A 27,485-nucleotide genomic window follows, 5' to 3' on the forward strand; every position below is an offset into this window, starting at 1 on the left:
ATAAACCTCTTGACCATCCAATTCTGTCTCGGCATTTGCATCTCAGAGGACTCTTAACTGATGCAAAGGTAGCAGTTGCCCTGGGTGATGCCAAGGAGGGATAAAAATATACATAACTTGAGAAAGAATTAGGATCTTATTCTGCTGGTGGGGACTGAATAGCAATGGCTTCTCTTTGGTTGTTTGAGTTTCCATTATCACAGTTCTTCATTTATGCTCTCTCATGATGGCATGGCATTAGGATAAATGTATTGTAGTAAAATTTACTTCCAGAGAGAAAAAAAGAATCCATGTTTTCACAGATTCTAAGAATTTTTTTTTCATTTTAACCTTTCTGAAATTGGAATGCCTTAAAATAGATGATTTGCTATACTTTAATTGGTAGAATTTGTTTTCCTTCTTTACTGCTGAATAAAATAATGGTGCATATCATTGATGATGCCATAGATTTGATAAAATGTATCAGCTCAATTCAGGTCACCAGATGCCAGGTACTGTAATAGATTTTAAAGGACTAATGGGCTGGATTAGCTTTTGTGAATTATTATTTGACTATTTCTTAGGTATATCTACTAGGAAAGGAAAAAAAAACCCCTAAGGAACAGAATTATATGGTGGAGAGGTACACAGTGGGTAACTTGCTCTGAATATATTAGCATAGAAATAGAGAGCCAAAGAAGCATTAAAAAAAATAGGAAGCAAGAACATCTCTCATCACTTATGGTGCTATTCACTTTTACTCTTCCCTCTTTCTTGCTTTCTTTTTTTTTTTTTTTTTTGCTACTTTTATGACTAATGCTGCTTTAGAGGCCACAATTACCTTGTTGTTCTGGTTATTCTGTCATCCTCACAGCAATATCTTATAAAAATAAGACACCTATGATAGGGTAGGTTTACACTCTGTATATTGAATTTCTCATTGATATGTGGACAGAAATCACCAAGTAGAGGACCAAGCAAACTAATTAAATTTACCCACCATCTCCAGTGGGATGGGGTAGATGGAAGGGTCTGTTTCCTTGATTCCCCTCATATGTATCTGTTCATCTAATTGGATTCCTTGGCACTGCCTACATACAAAATTTGTATTGAAACCATTGTTTCCTTTCTCTCTAGATGCTACGCTTACATCAGTTTTCCCTAGCATTCCCCATATTTTCAAATTAGGAAGTACCTGCTTCTAAAAAATGTCATTGTTATTACTGATCTGGACACAAATCAGCAAGTACTGGATACTCAATAAAATTTAGTAGTTGTCATTATTGTTGTATAAATGCTATGTAGAACATACATAATGCTCTATGAGCACATCACATTTCATTATATATAAATTGTGTTATATCATCTATGATATTGTTAACATATTATATATTTTATTACAGTTAGAGTCATTAATTATACATATTTAAATAAAACAAAGTTGGGTTTGCCTAGGAAAGAGTAAATGAAGAATCACTTTGATTTACTACTCAGTAATCATTGGAAGGATTGGTACAATTTGTTGAAAATACTTCAAATATTTCGGATTCAGTGATTCTTTGAAAAAATTATTTGGAGTGGAGTGATGCCCTCAACATTGTGGGAAAAATTCTTAAAATGCGAAATTTGCTATAATTCAAAGAAGCATCTTCCTAAGATTGAGAAAGAAAGGCAATATGGTCCAATCCAGTCATTTTCAAACCTTTTGTGACCTTCACCTTTAGTAAGATAGACATTTTACATCATGATCCAATGTATACTTTCTGTCTATTGATAGGTGAATGTATCATCTATCTAGAGCTAAAAATTGTCACAAAATAATACCTAGTTAACTAGATTTGATGCACTCTATATTTTCTGGACTATTCTATTCCATTTCTTTTTAAATACTTTTTGTGATCCATAGTTTGAAAAATGCTGGATTCATGAAAAGATGAGCTAGAGAGACAGATTTCGTATGAATCTGTGTCCCATTATGACTCCTTTCCGCAAGCTTGCCTAGTTACTTCTTTCCATTGAATCTTGTTTTCTTCATATTAAAGTGAATGGGGTTGTTCTGCTAAGTAAAGACAATTATATGTGATGTGATTGGCATGTATGAGGCACTCAATAAATCAATAAATGATAAGGTAGCAGGATAATGTTTTCTAATATTAATCAAGTGTTTTCCACTACATTTCCTTATGTGCTTTGTCATCTATTATCAAGGCAAGGTTGTTACAGAACTGCTGGACTGTTCTTATCTGTTTGGTCTTTCAGTTAATTGATTCTCTCTCTCTCAGTGTTTTTTTAGAATTAATAAAGTCACCAATCTCCTACTCCTGTAGACATGGTGAAGATGCAAGAGTATGAGCGAAAGTGAGAGAACAGGAAAGAAAGACATCCACTAAGCCTGGTTTCAATGAGGTCGCCAACCATTTAATCATGTCCCTTTACCCCAAACAACAATTAGCACTTGATCACATCATCACACAGTCCATATGATTCCCAGATTCTGGTGGCTAAAATATCCAGAAACAGATTTTATTATTTTAATGAAACAATCAGATTGAACATATGAAAGTTAGCCTACTCTGCATTAACCAGAAAGCAGTCACTTTCTAACTGCATATGACAGACAGAAAAAGTACTAAAGGAAGTTATATACAGTGAAACCATTAAATGCAGATTTGCCACAAGGCAAGATGGTAATACTTGAACATTATGAAGTGCAAAAACTGCACAAGCACATTATATTTTAAACACTTCATCTATTTAACAAACTATGTATCCTCTTCGGCTAAATAAGATGAATTGAGATTCAAGAGGCAGCACCATACTGGCAAATCTCATCCTAAAGGCATCCATTAATATAAATCAACAGCAGCAATTTGGTTTGATCATTTATTTGCAAGAATCATTAAGGTTTATTAGCATAATTGTTCCCTCTGGGATTTCATGTCAAGGAAATGAAGAATGGCATTATCAATATTTAAAAGATAAGTGTGTAATGTTCAGAGTACTTCAACAGTCATCTGCAGGTGGTGTCCAGCTGCAGCAAATTAGATTAGATTTGGGCATTTTTCTGAACGAAAGGAAAATTATTCTAATTGCTTCATTTTATAAAGCAATACCATTTTGGTAAAATAAAATAATTTTACTGTATGGTTACATGTTACAGTGCACATGCTTTATTTCAGATCAGTAACTGTTATGTTGTAACTATTGGGGAACATTAATCAGTTTAATTCATTTATTATAAGGAAAAGCTCCTTCCCCTCAGTACTCTAGACCTTTGAGCCTAGACCTGTAGATAAAAAGCTATTTTCAAGAGGGATGTCAACCAGAAGACTTGCTTTTAATGTTGGGAAGGCATAAATCCTCCCTTAACAATGAAGTATCATTGATGATAGTAATAATTTACCACCAGAAATAATATTTAAATGTAATAATTGTTTTTTTAATAATGGCATGCAATGGGATGTTATTTAGTGATAAAAATAAATGAGCTATCAGTCACAAAAGGATTTTCAGAAACCTTTAAATGAGCATTGCTAAGGGAAAGATGCAGGTCTGAAAAGGCTACATACTGTATGATTCCAATGATATGACATTCTGGAAAAGGGTAATCTATACAAACAGTAGAAAGATTAGTGGTTTCCAAGGGTTTGGGAGGAGGGAGTTAGGGAGAAATGAATAGGTAGAACACAGAGAATTTTTAGGCAATGAAACTTTTTTGTATGATACTGTAATGATAGACACATGTCATTATGTGTCAAACTCCTGGCCTCAAGCAATCTTCTTGCCTCAGTCTCCTAAATAACCAGAATTACAGGTATAAGCCACCACTCCTGGCCAGATATATGACATTATGTGTTTCTCAAAACCCAGCCAGGTGTGGTGGCTCATGCCTGTAATCCCAGCACTTTGGGAGGCCAAGGTGGGAGGATCACTTGAGGTCAGGAGTTCAAGACCAGTCTAGCCAACATGGTGAAACTCTGTCTTTTCTAAAAATACAAAAATCAGCCTGTAGTCTCAGCTACTTGGGAGGCTGAGGTAGGAGAATAGCTTGAACCTTGGAGGTGGAGGTTACAGTGAGCCAAGATTGTGCCACTGCACTCCAGCCTGGGTGACAGAAGCAGACTCCATCTCAGAAAACAAAACAAAACAAATCCTTAAACCTATACAAAACAAAGAGTGAACCCTAATGTAGACTACAAACTTTAATTAATAATATTAATATTGGTTCATCAGCTGTAACAAATGTACTACACTAATGTGTAAGCTAAAAATGGGGGAAATTGTATGGTGAGGAAGAGAGGGAAAACAGAGAGAATTCTCTGTATTCTGTCAATTTTTCTGTAATCCTAATGCTTTGCTTCGAAAAAAGAATAAAGTCTATTAAAATTTTTAATAATTGTTAGGCTAATTTTTTTAAAGGTTAAAATCAGCTCATTGTTATAGTTGATTGCATTTGTCTTGGATTTAGGTCAATATTCTGGCCAAAATCCTTTTTTCAGACAGATCAACTATTAAATTACATGAGCCCTTCTACAATACCCAAGGGTATACTGGAAATGAGGAATTACTGAAGTTCCTTTCAGAACCAAAAGTTCTCAATTTGAGAAGTAAACAATGAAAAACATACATGTTTGCTGAAATACTTTGCAATGTCACTATTTCACTATTAGGAATTAACAAATTCAAACCCACACTCTGTTGAATGTGTTATACCCTGTTTAACCCTGATCCCATACCTGTCTCCTATCCCTTCTATAGAGGGCCCAACCCTTTGGGGAGATGAATATGCCAAGAAGAGAAATCTATAGCAGGCTGCCTGCTTTGCTCCATCCCCGATCAGTTAACACAGAACACCAAGAGAGCGGGTTTATGCCTTCTCTCTTTTCCTCTCAGACAGTGATGGCCATGAGTAGAGTAGTAGAGACAACATAGATATGCAACCATGTGATAAATGACCAAGGACAGAGAGCAGCAACCTTAATTGTATGATGGAATCAGGAGAAGTCACTGATTTTTAGTTTGTTCTGTTTTTTTTTTCTGGTTGCATGGATGGGGTGACGACTTCCAAGCTTTTGCATATCAGCACTGAAACTGGAAGTCCTATCTTTAAGCAGACATATTGCTACAGAAGATAGAATTCAAATTAGAATAACACAACGTTATGCCACTAATTACCTTTAAAAAAAATTTTAGTGTTGGCTGGGTGTGGTGGCTCATGCCTATAATCCCAGCACTTTGGGAGGTTGAGGCGGGCAGATCACCTGAGGTCAGGAGTTTGAGACCAGCCTGACCAACATGGCGAACCCCATCTCTACTAAAAATACAAAAATTAGCCAGGCATGGTGGCGTTTGCCTGACATCCCAGCTACTAGGAAGGCTGAGGCAGACAATTGCTTGAAATGAGGAGGCAGAGGTTGCAGTGAGCTGAGATCCACCATTGCTTTGGGTGACAGAGCGAGACTCTGTCTCAAAAAATAATAATCATAATAATATTTTTGACAAGATTTCTCTGAATGTATCATTTCTAAAATCAGTACATCTGACTAATTTCTGATACATTCTCATTCTTAAACTCTTCCATTTAAAATGGACATTCCTGTCTAACCTGCCTATGAAATAAACCAGCCCACCATCCCGCCATCATGTAACGTGCTCTCTATTGGTACCTAGACCACAGAGCAGAGTAAGATTCATGTAGCTCTCATACATTTTAGTCCCCAAAATTTACCACCAGGTTCTGGAAGGGCGTCGGTGGGGGGGGTGGGTTTGAAGTGAAGCCTCCTGGAAACTCGTGTAACCCTCAGTGCCTCACAGCCCAGCAAAGGGGGATAGCGACCTGGACTCCCACTGCTGAGGTTGAAACCAGTCATCGTCCCTAGCACAGACCTGGCTGAATAGGCACTTAGCGTGCAGGATGCTTCATGCATGGAAACTAACTTTGGCTCCATGTATTAGACAGTAGTTTATTTCCGTGTGCGTAGTTTCCACAGACCTCAACTTGGCTCCCAAACCCACTCAAACCAGAGTTTGGCCGCTGGAGGGAAATCTAGCCTGTAGCCGACTATAAAGGGCTTGGGTCAAACCACAATCTGAACTTCCCGCCTTTCTAATTTAGACCTATAGAAGTAGCCATTCTAGGTCCTAAGAAGCTTAATGCCGATTGGATTTTACCGCATCCAATAGGAGGCCACGCTCTGCTTGGGTCAGCTTTGGTCGCGCGGAAGGCGCGCTGCTCCACCGTTGCCAGGACGCCGCGTAAACACCGAGCAACCGCAGCCTGTTGCGCTCCTTGGCGCGGCTAGTTGCTGCCTTTGCGGCGGGAGGTGGTGGCCGCGGGAGCCCGAGAGGGGTTATTTTTCGTCAGCTAAGATGGTGAGCCAGTTGGGGGGACTTGAAACTACTTGTTTATTTGTTGATTTAATTATAGTTAGAGCTCGCCTGCTTCTGAAAAAAGGATTTGAACCTAATCTGATCATTAAGTGGGGAACTTGTCTTTGTTTTCGGAGGCCTCAGGTGCTATTAGATAAGGGACGCTCGCGGTGGGGTTTCCAGCCTTTTTGGCATTTTTCCCATAGAGTATTAAATACAACTTTAAATCTACCCAGTAGAACCTCTGAAGAAATAAGTAGAAATAAAAGTGTAGGAGAAAGCGAATGAATAAATAGCAGCGAGTTGACCTATTACATTTATATTAGGCAAACCTGACCAGCTTCTGAACAGCACTTTATGGCCCTGTGGTGGTAGTGGTGGTGGTGGGTGGAATGAAGAGAGGAGAAATTACCTGGTGGTAGTAAAGGTCTGGGTCTGTAGGGTGCGATTAATCCTAGTACAGCTATTTATTAGCTGCAGAACCTTGGGTAAAGTTATTTTCATGTTTCATCTATAAAATAGATAATAACACTACCTATTAGATATATCAACATATTCATCTACCACATTTTTTATTCGATATACTCCTTTGAATTTAGGAAGGAAGCCAGACTCTTTGTATCCTTTAAGATTTATATCAATACATTTTTATAAATTATATTTTGGAATATCAAAATCTGCATCTTATTTTTTCTTCTCTCTTAGGCTTCCAAAAGGAGAAATTTGAGCTGTAGTGAAAGACATCAGAAATTAGTAGATGAAAACTACTGCAAAAAATTGCATGTCCAAGCGCTGAAAAACATCAACAGTCAAATTAGGAATCAGATAGTACAGAATGAAAATGACAACCGTGTTGAGCGCAAGCAGTTTCTCAGATTATTACAAAATGAACAGTTTGAGTTGGATATGGAAGAAGCCATTCAAAAGGTAAGTTTTACTATTTTTTTTCTTCATTTTGCACCTTGGAAATAATGAAAGTGAGCTGCTAATGCTGGAAATGAGAAGATAAACAACAGCAGCAGGTAGGGGATGCCTGATTGTGCCTCAGCTCAGTGTAATGGTTAAGAGCTGGGTTTCTGGAGCCGGCCTGACTTTGAATTCTGCTACTGCTATACCTTAGCTACAGACTCACATTGCTTTTACTTTTTATGTTTTTTCTATAAAATTGGGAAAAATTATAGTATCTCCTACTTAGGATTGTTTTAATAATGAATTAATACATGCAAGGCCCTTGGAATAGTGCCTGGTACAGAATAAGTACTCAGATTTTTTTTTAACATAAATATGAAATCCGTAATTACTAACTTCCACTTTTGTTCATGTAAGTACAATTGTGTTGCCTTTCATAAATTTCTAAAGACAAAATTTAAGAACACCTTAAAAAAATTTATCAAAATTAACGTGTACATTATTAAGTGGTAGAAAATCAACACTTAGGTGTTTCTCAATATTTTAAGGAATTGGAGTGGTAGAAAAGGGAACTAATAAGAATTGAGATGTATGATAAAAATGAATTCTCATAAATACAAAAAAGGTAGTCTGATATGTCAGTTTTTGAGTAACTGCTGTATATTAAACATTTTGGAAGATTTTGTGGAGAATAACAAAAGCAAATTTAAAAAATGGATCCACCCCTCTGTGTTCCAAATTCAGAAGCTTTTTTCTTTTTTTTTTTTTTTTTAAACTCGGAGAAAGCAGATCTTAGGGACTGGATGTTTTTCTTATTCTATTATTTTTTAAGTTGAAAGAAAATCCTAGGTACCGTACCAAGTGTCTCCCACATACTTAAGTGTACATCTAACAAAATATGGATGGTTTCTTACATGGAGTACCATAATACTATTATCTCACCCATTCCATAAACACATTTCTGTGATTGTGTCAAAAATCTGCTTTTACAGTTGGTTTATCTTAACCAAGATCCAAGCAAGGTTCATACAGTATATTTGGTGGTTATGTTGAAGTCCCTCTTAATTGAAAACAGCCCCTCCTTCACCATTTTTTTTTTGACTTCATGTTTTTAGCTTGTTAAACTAAGCCAGCTGTTTTATCAGGCAGCCCACTTTCTGAATATATGTGTTTGCTTCCTCATGTTCCTTTATTTCCCTATCTTTTATATTTCCTCTAAATAGAACCTAGATTGAGACACAATTAGATTGAGGTCCAACTTTTTTAGCAAGAATAGTCCATAGGTGATGCTGTCCTTGTCATTGTGTCACATCAGGGAACACATGAGGTCTGGTTGTTTCACTTTTAGTGATACCAGTATTGATCAATGGGTTTAGGGAGACAGTCTGGTTTCTCCATTCTAAAGGTTCCCATCAAACTGTCATCTGTGGTTTCATAAGATAATTTTTTCTTTCATTAGTAGTTACAAAAACTGATTTTCTAATTCTTTTATTCCTTTCACATTTAATTAGCTAAAATTCCTCTGTAAAGAACTTTACCTCAGGCCTGTGTAATGTCTCACCCCTATAATTCTAGCACTTTGGGAGGCCAAGATGGAAGGATCACTTGAGCCCAGGAGTTCAGGGCAGCATTGAAGCTATCATCTTGCCACTGCACTCCAGCCTGGAGGACAGAGACCCTGTTCCCCTGCCCCCACCCCCATACCCCCCAAAAAAGAGAAAAATTAAAGAACTTATATTATAGACTAGGGTTATTTATTCTTACTGAAAAAGGAGACAGTTAATTTTCAGGGTAAAGAGTTGCTGCCCTATTTTCTTCCATTGGTGTCTACGTATGTTGTGGTTTTAAAAATTTTGTTTTCTTTAGTTTTTGACTTTTTCTCTTTAAAAATACCTTTATGGACTCATAGATGTTACATACTTAAATTAATTGCATTTATTATTTTTGATGCTCCAATGATCTTATCCTTGGCCAATGGATGCCTTTTTATATTGCCTCTGTCTTTGAGACAAGAGTCTTCATCTGTCTCCCAGGCTGGAGTGCCACGGCACCATCTTGGCTCATTGCAGCCTTCGCCTCCTGGGTTCAAGAGATTCTCCTCCCTCAGCCTCCCCAGTAGCTGGGATTACAGGCCTACACCACCATGCCAGGCTAATTTTTGTATTTTTAGTAGAAATGGGTTTCACCATGTTGGCCAGGCTGGTCTGGAACTCCTGACTTCAAGTGATCTGCCTGCCTTGGCCTCCCAAAGTGCTGGGATTACATGCGTGAGCCACTGAGCTCAGCCCTCTGTTTCATTTTGATAAGATTTCCTTGATCTTTGATACCTTCCTTGCTTTCTGTCAAACAAAATCTTTTAGGCTTGTGATAATTTTGTGTGTCAACTTGATTGGACCTTGGGGTGCCTAGGTATTTGATAAAACATCATCCTGGTTGTTTCTGTGAGGTTGTTTTGGATGAGATTAGCATTTAAATCGGTATGCTGAGTATAATGCACACTGGATGAGGTAGGTGAGCCTCATCCAATCAGTTAAAGTCCTGAATAGAACAAAAAGATTGACCTTCCTTTGAATAAGGGAGAATTCTTCATACCTGATTGCCTTTAAACTGGGACATCTGCTTTTTTTTTTTTTTTCTTCTTGTCATTGAATTCAAACTGAAACATTGGCTCTGGATCTTGAACCTGCTTGTTCTCAGCCCTTAGGACTCAAACTAGAACAAAACCATTAGTTCTTCAGCTTGCCAGCTCACCTTGCAGATCTTAGAACTTGCGTGCCTCCATAATCACTTACTTCACAGAACCCTGAGAAATACAAAGCTCATCTAGTATATTTCTTGTCCTACACCTGGAATCAGCCATGCTCCGGGAGGCCCTGTTATCAGTTAGTGAAAATAATATTTCAAGGTAACTTGGGTGTTACCTTGTATACTCATAATTCTTGGGTTATCATTTCTTCTGGGGCTTTTCAGTGAAGAAAAATCTTGGAAATCTGCATATTTTTAACTTTTATTTTGATATAAGTTTAGATTGATAGAGTTGCAAAAATAGTGTTAGATTGATAGGAGAGCTGCAAAAATAGTGTAGAAAATTCTCATATACCTTTCACCTGACTGCTGCTTAACATCTTAAATAGATGAAAATCATAGAAAAGTTATCAAAATGGAGAAGTACTGATAACTGTGAGATTTATTCAGATTTAATTGTTTTTTCCACTAATATCTTTTGTTGCTACTTGAGGATCACAAATTGCATTTAGTTGTCAAGTCTCGTTAGTCTTGTGATATTAAATAATTCAAACGTAGAGCTGTTGGAACTTTAAATTATTTTTAGCCTTGAGAGGAATGTGCTTATGTGTCCTGAGTCACATAGCATGCTGCTGCAACTTCTGCTTTTCCAATTACTGGTTAAATCTTCCTTATTCTTGTTCTGTAAATGATTAGGAAAGATACCAGAGATAAAACCCCTCAAGATCATTACCCCTTCTTAGGGAACGTTCCTTGGAATGCAGCAGGCTATAACCAATTAAATTGCTATAATAGATACACTGACCTTATATGGAAAACGTTGCAACTCTGTTAAGCTTCTCTGTCTCTGCCTACATGAGTGAAACTTTAACTTTCCCGCGTTGGAACAATGATCCGTTATTTTGGAGTTTGTGTTTCCTGAGTGGCTATTCTCAAGCTTTGCGCTTGAATAAACTATAACTATTTTTTAAATCTAGTTGTTTCTCCTCCAGTCTTTGTTCCTCTTTTTTCATGTCTTTTATGGCCTTAACAATTTTGAAGAGTACACTTTAGTTGCTGTAGTAGTTTTCTGTTGCTAAGTAGCAAATTACCACCAACTTAGTGGCTTAAAACTAAACTATTTATTATCTCAGTTTCTGTAAGTCAGAAACCTAGGTGTGCTGTAGCTGGGTTCTAAATATATTTCCAAGAGATAATCGAAGGCATATATCTATATAAAAACTTATACATGAGTATCTATAGCAGCATTATTCATTACACCCCAAAAACAGAAACAACCCAGATGCCAATCAGTTGAGAAATGGATAAACAAAAGGTATTACATCATTACAGTGGAATATTACACAGCCATAAAAAAGGAATAAATTGCTGATACATGCTACAACATGGATAAACCTTGAAAACATTATGCTAAGTGAAAGAAACCGGATAAAAAAAGGCCACATGTTATGTGATTTCATTTATATGAAATATGCAGAATACGCAAATCCATAGAGACAAAAAATAGACTTGTGGGTCCCAGGGGTTCGGGGAAAAGGTGAGAGGAGTAGTGAGTGACTGCTGACAGGTTATAGGTTTATTTTGGGGTGATGTAAACATTCTGGAGCATTAACATTTTATGCCACACACAATTGTACACACAGATGTGCTCTATATAGTGTGTACACGCAATCACCTATGTATGTATCTATGGTATATATAAAAACATAGTATTTATAACATGGTAGCTTTATAGCTGCCATAGCACAACTGTTTATAATATATAGCAGCATTATGCATAAATGCCAAAATTTAGAAGCAACCAAGATGTCCTTCAATAGGTAATGGATAAACTGATACATCCAGGCAATGGAATATTACTCAGTGCCAAAATGAAATGAGGTATCAAGCCATGAAAAGATGTGGAGGAACTTTAAATGCATATTACTAAGTGAAAGAAGCCAGTCCAAAAAGGCTCCATTATGTATAATTCCAACTATATGACATTCTGGGAAAGGCAAAATTATGGAAACAGTAAAAATATCAGTTGTTTTGGGGATTTTAAAGGAGGAAGGGTTTAACAGAGTGCAGAGGATTTTTAGGGTAGTGAAACGATTGTGTACAATACTATTGTAGATACACATGATTATGCATTGCCAAAACCCATAGAATGTACACCACCAAGAATGAACCTTAATGTAAACTGTGGACTTAGGGTGATAATGATGCACAGGTTTAAGTAATGTAAATACAGGTTGAGTGTAACAAATGTACCAGTCTAATGGAGGTGGTTAATAATAGGGAAGGCTGAGCAAGTGTGGGGACAGGGAGTATATGAGAACTCTGTGTACTTTCTGCTCAATTTTATTGTGAACCCCAAACTTCAGTGTCTGTTTTTATTAAGGTTCTGGAACTAAATAGTGGTGACAGTAACACAAGATTGTGAATATACAAAATCACTGAATCGTGAAAGGTGAATTTTATGCTATATAAATTATATATCAATTATTAAAAAAAAAATGTTCCAAGAATGTTATATAAATGGCATCAAACTGTGTGTAATCTTTTGGAATTAGCTTTTTTCACTTAGCGTAATTCCTGGAGATTCATTCAAGTTTTGCTTGCATTCTTTTTTATTGCTTCATTTCCTTTTATTGCTGAATAGTATTCCATAGTATGGATGTACCACAGTTGATTTGACCATTCACATGATGATGTCTGGAGCATTTTCAGCATTGGCTATTATAAATAAATCTGCTGTAAACATTTGTATACAGGTTTTAAAATAAGCAGTTTTCATTTCACTGGGATAAATGCTTAAAAGGTAAAATTGTTGAGTTGCGTGATAATTGCATGGAGGCTTTTTTTAAGAGACAGGGTCTTGCTCTGTTGCGCAGCCTTAGTGCAGTGGCATGATCGTGGCTCACTGTAGCCTCTAACTCCTGGTTTCAGGTGGTTCTCCCACCTCAACTTCCTGAGTATCTGGGACTACAAATTTGTGCCACCACACCTAGCTAATTTTCTGTAAAGACAGTGTCTGTGTTGCCCAGGCTGGTCTCAAATTCCTGGCCCTAAGAATCCTCCCACCTCAACCTCCCAAAGTGTTGGGATTACAGGTGTAAGCCACCATGCTCAGTTGCATGTTAGTTTTCTATCAAACTGATTTTCAGAATGCCTGTACCATTGTACATTCCCACACACCAATATATGAGTAATAGTTTCTTGCCAGCATTTGGTGTTGCCACTGTTTTTAATTTTAGCTATTTCAATAGATATGTAGTAATATCTCATTGTAATTTTAATTTGCATTTCCTGATGGCTAATTATGTTGAACATCTTTTCATGTGTCTTTATTAGATACTGAATTTAATCAGACCTCTAGATTTTTCTGCCATTTTACAGGAAGTATAAAAGAGAAATAAGTGATATATCCTGGGGAAGCAATCAGTCAAATGCAAAATGTGGAACATTCTACAGGATGTATGTCCTAATTTCTATAACAAATCAGTGACTTGGGGGAAAAAATGTGTGTAGTGAGGTGATTGTTACAGAATACAAAAGAGACTTAAGAAAAATAATAATTAGATGAGATATGTGGATCTTGTTTGGATTTTGATTTGAGCAAACCAACTAGAAAAAAAGTATCTTGAGACAATTGGGGAGGCTTGAATATGGATATGGTAGTAGGCATTAAGAAAGGAATTATTGTTTTTTTTTTTTTGAGACGGAGTTTCACTCGTTACCCAGGCTGGAGTGCAATGGTGTGATCTCGGCTCACCGCAACCTCCGCCTCCTGGGTTCAGGCAATTCTCCTGCCTCAGCCTCCTGAGTAGCTGGGATTACAGGCACGCACCACCATGCCCAGCTAATTTTTTGTATTTTTAGTAGAGACGGGGTTTCACCATGTTGACCAGGATGGTCTCGATCTCTTGACCTCGTGATCCACCCGCCTCGGCCTCCCAAAGTACTGGGATTACAGGCTTGAGCCACTGCGCCCGGCCAGGAATTATTATTAGACATGTTAATGACATAATTGTTATATTAATCGGAATTTAGAAGTTCTGATCAGTTAGATATTCATACTGAATTATTTACATGGTAAGTGACATGATGTCTAGGATTGTTTTAAAACAACCTAGCAAAAAAATAAGGGAAAAAAGAGTGAAATGGAAGGTAGAGAAAAAAGATTGGCAGCATCTTGACATTTTTTGAAAACGTGGGTGATGTGTTCCTGAGAGTGTATTTTAATATTCTTACTATTGGCAATATTTGAAATTTTCCATGGTAAAATGTTTTGAAAAAGTATTTATTGAAACAATAGTTTGCATTTTAAAAGAAAACATAGTTGATTGTTGCCCTTAAGCCATTCAGTTTTCTGTTATAAAATCAACCTTGATGAAAAAAAAAATCTGATTCTAGAGGACAAATAATGAAGTTCCATTTTTTGTTCAGGCAGAAGAAAACAAGAGATTGAAAGAACTCCAGCTTAAACAAGAAGAAAAATTGGCTATGGAATTGGCAAAACTAAAACATGAAAGTCTAAAGGATGAAAAGATGAGGCAACAAGTAAGAGAAAACAGGTATCTTGGTTTCTCTAAATTTCATTTATTTAGTCTTTATCTTTAAACTCTTTATTTATTTTTTAAATTCAGTCTCCGCAGAGACTGTCAAAAATTGCCAGTGCCAACTATATTGCAAGTCTTCATGGTAGGGTATTGGGAAAAGTTTTGAATTAGCAATAATTGCTCCTCAGATTAACCTCATTGGCTATGATATTGCCACGCGCAAAGCTATCTTTAATTCTTATGTAATTCTTAGCGCGCCTGAAAGTGAATTTTGTTTGTATCATTTCACTTAGTTAATGTTTTGCCTGGAAATACTTACTGCTTTAAGGCCTATAAATATTTATTTGAGAAAAGAATTTTTATTTATGGAAGTGTTAATATTTACAGTGAAAAATAAGTATCAGTCCCCTTGTTCTTTCCTTTACACATAAATTTTAAAGTGACCTCTTATAAAAAATGAATTTCTAGTCTTAAGAGAAACCTTAGGTAATGACTAGTTTAATTTTATACCTCTACATAAATTTTCTATAGTATTTCTGGAATGACTGTTGAGCCTGTGTTTCAGTACCTCTAGTTACTGCAGGAGGAACTTTTTAAAAATTTAGTCTTTTTAAAAATTGTACTTTAGGTTCTGGGGTACATGTGCAGATCATGCAGGATTGTTGCATAGGTACATACATGGCAAAGTGGTTTGCTGCCTCCGCCCCCGTCACCTATATCTGGAATTTCTCCCCATGTTATCCCTCCCCAACCTCCCTACCCACCACTGTCCCTCTCTTACCCCCACCCCGCCACAACAGACCCCAGTGTGTGACGCTCCCCTCCCTGTGTTTGTGTGTTCTCATTGTTCAACACCCACCTGTGAGTGAGATCATGCAATGTTTGATTTTCTGTTCTTGTGTCAGTTTGCTGAGAATGATGGTTTCCAGATTCATCCATGTGCCTACAAAGGACACAAACTTGTCGGTTTTTTTTATGGCTGCGATAGTATACCATGGTGTATATGTGCCACATTTTCCTTGTCCAGTCTATCACTGATGGGCATTTGGGCTGGTTCCAGGTCTTTGCTATTGTAAACAGTGCCACAATAAACATATGTGTGCATGTGTCTTTATAATAGAATGATTTGTAATCCTTTGGGTATATACCCAGTAATGGGATTGCTGGGTCAAATGGAATTTCTATTTCTAGATCCTTGAAGAATTGCCACACTGTCTTCCACAATGGTTGAACTAATTTACACTCCCACCAACAGTGTGAAAGTGTTCCTATTTCTCCACATCCTTTCCAGCATCTGTTGTCTCCAGATTTTTTGATGATCGCCATTCTAACTGGTGTTAGATGGTATCTCAGTGTGGTTTTGATTTGCATTTCTCTAATGACCAGTGATGAGGAGCATTTTTTCATGTTTGTTGCCCTCATATATGTCTTCTTTTGAAAAGTGTCTGTTCATATCCTTCGCCCACTTTTGAATGGGTTTGTTTGTTTTTTTCTTGTAAATCTGTTTTGCTTTTTTGTAGATTCTGGATATTAGCCCTTTGTCAGATGGGTAGATTGCGAAAATTTTTTCCCATTCTGTTGGTTGCCATTTCACTCTTATGATTGTTTCTTTTGCTGTACAGAAGCTCTGGAGTTTAATTAGATCCCATTTGTCTATTTGGCTTTTGTTTTCAGTGCTTTTGGTGTTTTAGTCATGAAGTCTTTGCCTATGCCTAAGTCCTGAATGTTTTTGCCTAGGTTTTCTTCTAGGGTTTTTATGATGTTAGGTCTTATGTTTAAGTCTTTAATCCATATAGAGTTAATTTTAGTGTAAGGTGTCAGGAAGGGGTCCAGTTTCTGCTTTCTACACATGGCTAGCCAGTTTTCCTAGCACCATTTATTAAACAGGGAATCATTTCCCCATTGCTTCTTTTGGTCAGGTTTGTCAAAGATCAGATGGTCGTAGATGTGTGGTGTTGCCTCCGAGACCTCTGTTCTGTTCCATTGGTCTATATCTCTGTTTTGGTACCAGTACCATGCTGTTTTGATTACTGTAGTCTTGTAGTGTAGTTTGAAGTCAGGTAGCATGATGCCTCCAGTTTTGTTCTTTTTGCTTAGGATTGTCTTGGCTATGTGGGCTGTCTTTTGGTTCCATATGAAGTTTAAGGTGGATTTTTCCACTTCTGTAAAAAAGGTCATTGGTAGCTTGATTAATGTTAAATAATCTTTTGCCCCATATTGTTTTAAAATTAATTTCTCTGTAACTTCATGGATCTGTCTTGTTTAGGATGTCCTTCCATACATATGAACCCACGAAATGTTTTCTTCTATAAGTAAACTATCCCTTGTTCCTTCAGCTGTTTCTTATATAACCTGGCTTTAAGTTTATTCACTATCCTTGTTTTTTTTTTGATGACAGTTTAAATTATTAATATTCCTTAATTTCCCCCACACTTCTGTATAATACTCCAGCAAAGACTGTCAGGTACTCCAAATGATAGGACAGTATTCTAGAATGTTTCTTGATCCTGCCTAAGGTTGAATTTTGGGGAACAGCCTTGTCACACTGTTAATTAAAACTCAGGGACAAGTAAATGTCCATCATGTACTTATGTAGAATACATTGGAAATTTACTTTGATAGTTGTTGCATTTTATCTTAATTGAGCAGGACATCTATAGAATATTATAGTAACCATGGATGAGGGATTTTGAACCTTGTTAAATGATATTAATATGTTTGGCAAATGTTTCCATGTTTATTTTTCTGGCTCCACAACTCTAATCGGACTCTCTAAGATTACCGATTCTTAGAAAAGAAATTTAGAATTACTGCTAAAATCTGCATATTGTTCTAGTCTCAAACTCTCTTTTTGGATCCTAATTCTTCAGTAATTTTTAGCTGTGACTCATAGCTTTTAGCATCTGAAGATGAAATATTTCTTATCTCTAATTCACTGAAAAGAATTAAATAGAAGTGTTTTCACTTTTAGCAATTGCAGATTAGATTTTTCAGATAAATGTTCCTCCTGAGAAAAGAAAGTCTGGGAAAAGTATAAAATTAAGATCTGTGAAAGGCAGAAATCCAGAATGTGAGCCTGGTATTTGTATCGGCATTTCCTCTAGAGGTTTCTGCTGATTCTCCAAAATGGCTGAGAGTTGAGTGAAGCAGAGCTTGGCCAATAAGCACATGGTATTATGTTCAACAGTGTTCTACAAGCTGTACACTTAAGATTTGTACACTTTAGTGTATGTTTTACTTCAGTAATATAGAATTAGATTTTATTGGACACAGATGAAGGGATAATCTGAACAGGTTCTAGAAAATATTCAGAATAAAACATGGGGAGACAAAAGGATAGAAAAATACAGATGAGAATTTAAAAGAGATATGGGCTATGGTAGAAAATTCTAGCAGATGTAGTAATATAATTTTAGTCCTGGTAGTAGGGGTGAAAGAGGGTAATATAGAAGCATTATTTGAGGAGATGCTGCTCAGGAATTTTTAGAAAATTATAAGTAATGAAAACTATATCTTCACTCATCCTAATAAGACTTTTAAAATCCAAAAGTAATAGAAAATCATAAAAAAATAAAAGCAGCCAGAACCAAGAAGACTTTTACCTCCAAAGAGGCAGCAGTAAGAAGTACGAGTGAATCTTGAATAGGAACAGTAGAAATTAGAAGATAGCAGATTTACATGGGTACAAAAAAGAAAAAGTAGAATGAATAAGACCTAGTATTTGACAGCACAACAGGGTGACTATAGTTGATAATAATTTCATTGGACATTTAAAAATATCTAAAATAGTATAATTGGATTGTTTGTAATACAAAGGATAAATGCTTGAGGAGACGGATATACTCCATTTTCCCTGATGTGATTATTATGCATTGCATGCCTATATTAAAACATCTCATGCACCCCATAATTATATACAGATATATACTGTGGTGTACTCACAAAAATTAAAAGGAAAAAAATGCTTGAGTATATACAAAAAATTTACAACTCACCCAGAATTTTGTACTTCGTAAAATTTTTTTTCAAACTAAAAGTCATTCAGTTGAGTACTCTTTCACGTAGAGTATGCTTCCTCTCCGCAGTGTCAGAATTGCTAAGAATTTTTTTGTTTTGTGTACAAGCCATACTAAAATTTTGACTGCCATGCAGAAATGGACCATATTTCAAATTGGTATATTCATGTGCAAACTGGCAGGTCTAAATTCAGGGAACTGTTTGCTCTGGTGCTTAAAATGTATCCTGATTAATTAAAAATCACCTATTTTAAGATCAAGCTTTTTTTACTGTAAAAATTTTTTTTAAAGTGCATGGTATATTTTTTAAATCTTTGAAGTTTATTTTGAAAATGTTTGATTTCAGAAATCATAAGACTCTTGTTAATTGATTTTTAAGCACATGGTTTTGTAATCCACGAAAGTACTTAAAAGATACTTTACCTTTGCTGCTGTTTTTAACTGGAGTTGGGAAACTTACTGTTTATTTTTAGGAATCCTATTTTAAAGTATGGCACTAAACAATTAATAGTTATATAATTAATTGCCCAACCAATTAAATGCATTTATTACATAGTTAACACATACTTTTATGAAAGTAAAAACAAGTACCTCATATATCATTTATATATAAGTTCAGCTAAACTATTTCAAAGAAAAGGCAGAGACAGTTTTTCCTTATTGATACTATTACCATTACCTTGCTAATACCACTACAGTTATGTTCTGAACTGATAAGCTGTTAATTCGCAAAACAAAATAGATGAGATGAATTAAAAGAGCACAAAATAACATTTTCTGAGAAGCAAAAACAGAAGAGTGATCATTAGTAATATTGCATTAAAGGGAATTCTAGCAGTTCTTCATTAGGTATTAATAGAAGAAGAAAAAAATGAATCCAAGTTTAATTTCAGAATTGCAAGAGGTAAATGTGTAGTAAATTTAGGTGAAATCTGAATGCATAAAACATTTATTATGTCTTTTGGGATTTAAAATATGTAGAGAGTTAAAAATATGACAAAAATGAGACAGGAAGTAAATGAAGTTAAAGTCCAGAATCTTTCCTTGTCAAATAATAATGATAAATTTATTCAACTGGAAACAAACATGCTGTAATATCTATAATAAAAATTTGGAATAGAAAAAATAACTAATAGAGAATAAAACGTAATAGGAATTGATGACTCTGAAAAAGTCATGCAAAAAAGAATTAACATAATAGGCATGAGGCTGCTATCTTAGAAAGTCCTTCTTGTAAGTTTGGTCCTTGGCTGGTGTCTGGAAACTAAGTTTTTGAGAAGGCCAAGATGGGTGGATAACCAGAGGTCAGGAGTTTGAGACCATCCTAGCCAACAGGGTATAACTCTGTCTGTATTCAAAATACAAAAAATTAACTGGACGTGGTGGCACATACCTGTAGTCCCAGCTGCTCAGGAGGCTGAGGCAGTAGAAACACATGAACCTGGGTGGTGGAGGTTGCAGTGAGCCAAGATCACGCTATTGCACTCCAGCCTAAGTAACAGAGTGAGACTCTGTCTCCAAAAAATAAAATAAAATAATCTACAAGTAAGTAAGAATTAATAAAGCATTCTACTAAGACAGCATATGCACTCATATGTTAATTGCTGTGCTATTCTTAATAGCAAAGACATGGAATCAACTCAGGTGCCCATCAGTGGGAGATTGGATAAAGAAAATATGGTACATATTACCATGGAATACTCTACAGCCATAAAAAGAATGAAATTATATCTTTTGCAGAAACATGGATGGAGCAGGAGGATGTTATCCTAAACAAATTAACGCAGTAAACAAAACTAAATACTGCATATTCTCATTTATAGGTAGGGGCTAAACATTGAGCACACAGACATACGTGGGAACAACAGATACTGTGGACTATCAGAGGGTAGAGGAGGAGTGGGTTAAAAAACAATCTATTTGGTTCTGTGCTCACTACCTGGTGACTCCAAACATCAGTATTATACAATATTCCCATGTAACAAGTCTGCACAGGTACCTCCAATATCTAACAGTTGAAATAAATAATGAAATTAAAATAAAAACCACTTTAGAAGACAGTTTGGCAGCTTCTTAAAAAGCTGAACATGCTTCTACTGTATGACCTAATCTTTCCACTCCGAGGTATTTATCCAAAAGCATATGACCACAAACAGCTGGTACTCAAATTTCTATGGCAGCTTTATTTGCAATGTCCACATTTGAAACAACTCAAATGTCCATCAACATGTGAATAGATAAGCAATCTGAGTGGCTATCTATAATCTAAAATAATATCCTGCAATAAAAAGGAGTAAGCAATTAATATATGCAATAAATGGATGTATTTCAAAATATTCTGAGTGAAAGAAGCCAGAGAAAAGCAGTACCTGCTATATGATTCCATTTATATGAATTCTAGGAAATTCATACTGCCTAAAGTGACAAAAAATTAGTTTGCGTCAGGATAAGTGCATACATAAAGGGGTGGAAGAGAGGTACCACAGGTTTATAAGGAAACGATTGGGATGTGTTCGTGATCTCGATTGCGGTGATAGTTTCACAGGTGCACACATATGTCAAAACTTACCAAACTGTATCCTTTAAACATGTTAAGTTTATTGAATATTGTACATCAATAAAACTGAAAACTAAAAAATAGTAAATTCAGTGATATTGGATATAAAGTTAGTATGTAAACATTAATTGTATTTCTGTAAATGATCAACAATTAGAAAATGAGATTTGAAAAATAATCTTTACAAGAACATAACAAATACCTAATGAAAAGTATAAAACTACTTTATCAAAATAAAACACAGATATAAACATTATTGATAGACTTTTTAAAAACCTAAATAATTAGAAGGATATACTATGTTTATTGAAGACTCAGTAAAGTTATTAGTACACTCCAAATTGATTTATGAATTCAGTACAACATAGCCAGTTTTGTTTATCTTGAAGTCTGACAAGCTAATTCTAAAATATATATGGAAATGAGAGTACCAAGAATGGCTAAGACAGTGTTTAAAAGATGACCGAAACTGGAGACTTATCCAGAATATGAAGGTATTATAATTTACAGTAGTTGAGATAGTATGGTATTGACATAGGATAAGCAAATAGATGAAATAGAACAGAGCAGCAATCCTTTTCAGCCAGAAAATGTAAGCCCTCATGCTCTAAAGGCATTCATTAAATGTAATGAATTATCTTTCCTATGAGTATCAAATAATACCCCCTGTATCTTCTCTGTGTGAAAACTAAAAATACAGTCATTCAGTTTTCTGTGAGGTTTTAATTCTCTTATGGTCCTAAAATTTAATTTTTTTTTTTAACAGCATTGAGCTCAGAGAATTGGAGAAGAAATTAAAAGCAGCTTATATGAATAAAGAAAGGGCAGCTCAGATTGCTGAAAAGGATGCCATTAAATATGAACAAATGGTAATAATGTTTCTGGTCATTATGTTTTTAGCTTCATTAAAAAATGAAAATTAGACTTGTTTCTTTAAAAATTGTTTATATTCTACAAATAATTTACACTGCTAGATTTCTTAAATGCTTGTAAATTTTCAGATCCTTAAGATGTAGGAAATCCTGGGTGATTTCATTTTTATTATTAGAGCCTTTAAGAAGCACACGTTGCTGCTTAGAATGACCAGCTATATTCAGTAACTCCCAGCATTCTTTATGGTCTCTAACTGATTATTCATTGACAAACTAGTACCGTACAAATTGTTAAATGTTACTAAATTTTTAATTTTTTAAATGTTTTTAAGAGTAAATGACTTGATAATTTTATGTAGGAAGCTTTCTTGTTTTCTGATAATTTTATGTAGGAAACTTTCCTGTTTTATAAAAGCCATTTCTTTTTCTCATGTTTCTCTCTGCTTTTATCCCCCTTGCTAACTCCTGACATGCTACCAAGTTGAGGATTAGAGTTACTCTTGGGCCAAGGAGTCTCGGGCATACTTACTAGGAGTGTTATGCTGTATAAATATAAAATAGGGTTTATTGAATTAACAGTTAATTAAAAGCCAGGTGCATATCATCCCTTGAGCTCTCATTATCACACAGAAGGGCCCGACAATTATATATGAATGTATATATACACATATCTATTGTTTATGTCAACATAAACATATGTACACATACTTACACATCCACACTTAGAGGGGTGATACCAAAATGCTTAACCAGGGCAGTGCAATATGGGTATCAATTAAGAATAGTTGCCATAAATGACACATATATATGTGTGTGTTATGTGTGTACATTTGTGTTAATATAGAAAATGTCTAGCGGGTACGCAACATGCAGTTAACAGGAATACCTTTAGCTGTGGCAGGTGATAAGAGAAGGTGCAGAGACTTCATTTTCTAAGCCACATAGTTCTGTCCCTTGAAAAATAAAGTGGCACAAACAATATCCTATTTGTCCAGTGGTTTGCAGTTTTAATGATCCTCGTAGTTCAGATTATTCAAGGTAGTTGTAGACATTTAAATCTGACTCCTAAGAGAATTGCTGCTATTTTCTAAATAAAAATTGATCCACAAAATGAAAGCTGAATACTCCTAGGACTGGACTAGGTGTCGGGATATGTAAGTACTGTTTTTGGCTTTTTCTCTGAGCCTTAGTTTTCTTATCTGTAAAAGGAGAACATTGTTTTTTATTGGTGTGTGGTAATCTACACAGAAATGTTATTGTCATCTCATCCCATTTTTAAATAAAGAATTTAGTACAGCATTTACAAAGAAGATAATTAGAAAAATTTTTGGTTAATTCATATTATCAGAGTATTTGTTAAAGGCTTCAGTGACGTCAGGAATGACATTTAGTATTCATATTTTAATCTGTTTACTCCTTATGTTTGATTCCATCATTTGGGATGTGATCATAAAGGTAAAGGATAGTTTAAAAAAGTGCCTCAATATATTTCATTTAAAACTTATTTTATTAAATCTTTTGAAAAATACTCAAAAGAATTAAGGGGTTTAACCCATCCAAGAAGGAAGATTGTCTTTTGACAACGGGAATGGTCTTGAGTGAATTAAAAGCTGCAGAAAATAGGCACAGTAGCATCTGTGATTCTTTTCCGTTAAATGGCCTTAAATAAATCAGAAAGGGGAAACTTCAAGGGCCAATGGCAGGAAAGAAAGTTTAAGATAGAAGAAACTTGAGTTGCTCAAAGCCACTTAATAGCAGACCTGTAAGAAAAAGTTAGTACCATCTTTAAATAGCAGCTGATAAACAGTGAAGCTAAAAATGGTGAAAATTGTCTAGATGAATTTACAAATAAAATAATGAGATAATGACTGCTTTAGCAGGTTTGACTCATTATTCACACTCTTCAGGTAATAATAACTTACTTTTGTTTTTTACCTAGACAGATGAAAACATTTATGTATCAGACTTTATAATATTCAATAATGTTGGTGTAAAATATACCAATTTTTACACCAAATCTGAATATTGTGTTCTGATTTGAAAATGGAAAAATGAATTTTGTTTTAATAACAGAAACGTGATGCCAAAATAGCCAAAACCATGATGGAAGAACACGAGAGAATAATAAAGGAAGAGAATGCTGCAGAAGACAAACGAACCAAAGTGAAAGCACAATACTATCTTGACTTAGAGAAACAACTTGAAGAACAAGAAAAAAAAAAAGCAGGAAGCTTACGAGCAGTTGCTGAAAGAGAAACTCATGATTGATGAAATTGTTAGGAAGATCTATGAAGAAGATCAATTGTAAGTTCATCATAACTTTCTCACATACTTAAATGTTTACTTTAGATTTAGCATAGGTTTGTTGCGAGGAGCTAAAGCACCTAGAACAGTGCCTAATACATAGTAAGTTCTCAGTAAATATTAGCTATGATCACATAAATTGGAACCAACTCCTTGTCATCTCTGTTAGTATAATTAATAAATGAATTATCTGATGATTAATAAATGCTTAAGTCACTAAATGACCTAAACCTTTGTTTTTCTTATATATGCTTATATCATTTGTCAGAGGACATGTATTCTGATGAATTTTTTTGCGGACAACTTAAGTGTAGACTGCTGCAAAGCTCATGTTAACAGATTGTAGCCTTTATGAAATAAGATGCATAAAACTTCATTAATAGGTTAGAGGAGATGCATCATAGTATTTTACCCAAAGAAAAATTCATGTATTTAGCACATAGTAGGCGTTCAAAATGTTTGTTGTATGCACAAATGAAAAAACTATAGCATTTTTCTGTACACTATTAACAAAATGAAATTACTTTTTTATAGTTTATTGTTTATGTTACTACAAATCTGTGCTTGTTATTGCTTTTTAGGGAAAAACAACATAAGTTAGAAAAAACAAAAGCATTGCGAAGGTATATAGAAGAGTTTCAGAAAGAGCAGGCTCTCTGGAGAAAAAAGAAACGTGAGGAGATGGAAGAAGAAAACAGAAAAATCATAGAGTTTGCTAACATGCAGCAGCAAAGAGAAGAAGATCGGATGGCAAAAGTTCAAGAAAATGAGGAGAAAAGGCTACAGCGTCAGAATGCGGTATTAAAATAATCACTTCTTTAACACTAGTAAAATTCTGAAATATTAGTTATAGAATTTGGGTCCTATGAACATTTATGTTTTTTTAAAAATTTAATAGTTGACACAGAAATTGGAAGAAATGCTGCGGCAACGTGAGGATCTGGAACAAGTGAGACAAGAATTATACCAGGAAGAACAAGCTGAAATATATAAGAGGAAGCTAAAAGTAAGTTTCAGAAATGGAAAGAATGATTAACATAAAGAAGAATATAATTTTGAGATGAAACAGAAGAGAGACAGTACATTTAAATCCAATGATACTGGTAATTACACTATATGTCAATGGTATAGTACATTTATAAGACAAATTTTCAAGCTGGCTGAAAAGATAAACTCAGGCATCAATTTGTAAACTGTATCATAAAAAGCATCATGCACCTATGTAGTCTGTAATCACAATTTAAATATGAAGACATATAGTTTAAAAGCAAAAGGATGGTGAAAGGATATATAACATGCAGACACTATCCAAAAGCAAGTGGGAGTATGATATGTTAATATGGGACAAAGTCAAGTTTAGGACAAGCGATTCATGATGATAATACAGTAAATTCATCTAGAAGATGTAATAGTACTAAAGGTGTGTGAACCTAAATAATAAAGCTTCACAATACATGAAGCAAAACTGACAAAAACTGAAAGGAGAAATAGGCAAATCCACAATCAGAGTTCAAGGTTTTTTGTTTTTTTTTTTCTTTCCAACTTTTACTTTAGGTTCAGCAGGTACATGTGCTGGTTTGTTAGAGGGGTAAATTAGTGTGTCATGGGGTATTTTGTTACCCAGGTAATCAGCATAGTACTCGATAGGTAGTTTATTGATCCTCTCCCTTCCCCCATCTCCACCCTCAAGTAGGCCCCAGTGTATGTTTTCCTTCTTTGTGTCCATTTGTACTCAATATTTAGCTCTTATAGGTGAAGACATGTGGTATTTGGTTTTCTATCCCTGCATTAATTAGCATAGGCTAATGACCTCCAGCTCCATTCAAGTCGATGCAAAGGGTGTGATTTTGTTCTTTTTTATGACTGTGTAGTGTTCTGCGGTGTGCATGTACCACATTTCTTTATCCAGTCCACCATTGGTGGGCATCTAGGTGGATTCCGTATCTTTGCTATTGTGAATAGTGCTGCTATAAACATACACAAGCATGTGTCTTTATGGTAGAATAATTTATATTCCTTTGGGTATATACCCAGCAATGGGATTGCTGTGTCAAATGGTAATGCTGTTTTCATTCTTTGAGGAATCACCACACTGCTTTCCGCAATGTTTGAACTAGTTTATACTCCCACCAACAGTATATAAGCATTCCTTTTTCTCCACAACCTTGCCAGCATCCATTATTTTTTGACGTTTTAATAGTAGCCATTCTGACTGATGTGAGACAGTATCTCATTGTGGTTTTGATTTGCATTTCTCTAATGATTAGTGTCTTTGAGCATTTTTTCATATGCTTGTTGACTACATATATGTTGTCTTTGAGAGCTGTCGATTCATGTCCTTAGCCTATTTTTAATAGGGTTATTTTTTGTTTGTTAATTTGTTTACATTCCGTAGAGATTCTGGATATTAGACCTTTGTCAGATGCATAGTTTGCAAATATTTTTTCCCATTCTGTAGGCTGTCTGTTGATAATTGTGTTTGCTGTGAAAAAACTCTTTAATTAGGTCTCACTTAAGTCTGTTGATAATTGCGTTTGCTGTGAAAAACTCTTTAGTTTAATTAGGTCCTACTTGTCAATTTTTGTTTCTGTTACAATTGCTTTTGGAGTCTTCATCATGAAATCTTTGCCAGATCCTATGTCCAGAATGGTATTTCGATGCACAGTTCTCATTAATCTATAGATGAAGTAGTCAGAACCACAGGATATAGTGTTGAAAGCAGTATCTTGACCTGGCATTTAGAGAATACTCCACCCAACAACAGCAGAATACAAATTCCATTCAAACATGGAACATTCACCAAAATAGATAATCTTATAGTACATAAATGAAGTCTCAATAAGTTTTCAAGGTTTTAATTAATACCAGATACGTTTTCTGACTACAGTGGAATTAAAAATCAGTAATGGAAATTTACCTGCAGAATCCTTAAATATATTATAATTAAACAATATATTTCTAAATAAGCAATGAGAAAAGGGGAATAAATTATAATAGGAACTAGAAAAATATTTCACACTAAATGATTTTAAAAAAAGCATACCAAAATATGTGACGTGCAGTTAATGCAGAGCTTAGAGGAAAGTTTGTATCTTTAAATGCATATATTAGAAAAAAGAATGGTTAAAAATTAATGACCCTATGTCTGCCCAAATACTTACAGAAATGTTTATGCAGCATTATTCATAAT

The 27,485-nt window shown here is 35.2% G+C and overlaps 1 protein-coding gene and 1 non-coding gene across 2 annotated transcripts in view; one reads left to right on the forward strand and one right to left on the reverse strand.

Moving 5' to 3' along the window:
- Window positions 1–6,172: 6,172 nt before the first annotated feature.
- Window positions 6,173–27,485, forward strand: part of MNS1 (meiosis specific nuclear structural 1) — a 28,950-nt gene continuing 7,637 nt past the window's right edge. The window contains 8 exon segments of the mRNA XM_032297364.1: window positions 6,173–6,351; window positions 7,054–7,275; window positions 14,434–14,561; window positions 21,886–21,988; window positions 24,065–24,205; window positions 24,207–24,295; window positions 24,877–25,093; window positions 25,194–25,301. Coding sequence (XP_032153255.1) covers window positions 6,349–6,351; window positions 7,054–7,275; window positions 14,434–14,561; window positions 21,886–21,988; window positions 24,065–24,205; window positions 24,207–24,295; window positions 24,877–25,093; window positions 25,194–25,301 — 1,011 coding nt within the window. The 5' untranslated portion in view covers window positions 6,173–6,348.
- Window positions 14,634–14,773, reverse strand: LOC116564616. Its single transcript, XR_004274994.1, has one exon. It is a non-coding gene; the product is annotated as a U4 spliceosomal RNA (small nuclear RNA).

This window comes from Sapajus apella, unplaced genomic scaffold (genome assembly GCF_009761245.1).
Source record: "Sapajus apella isolate SASKATOON/1434 unplaced genomic scaffold, GSC_monkey_1.0 scaffold37, whole genome shotgun sequence".
NCBI lineage: Eukaryota > Metazoa > Chordata > Mammalia > Primates > Cebidae > Sapajus > Sapajus apella.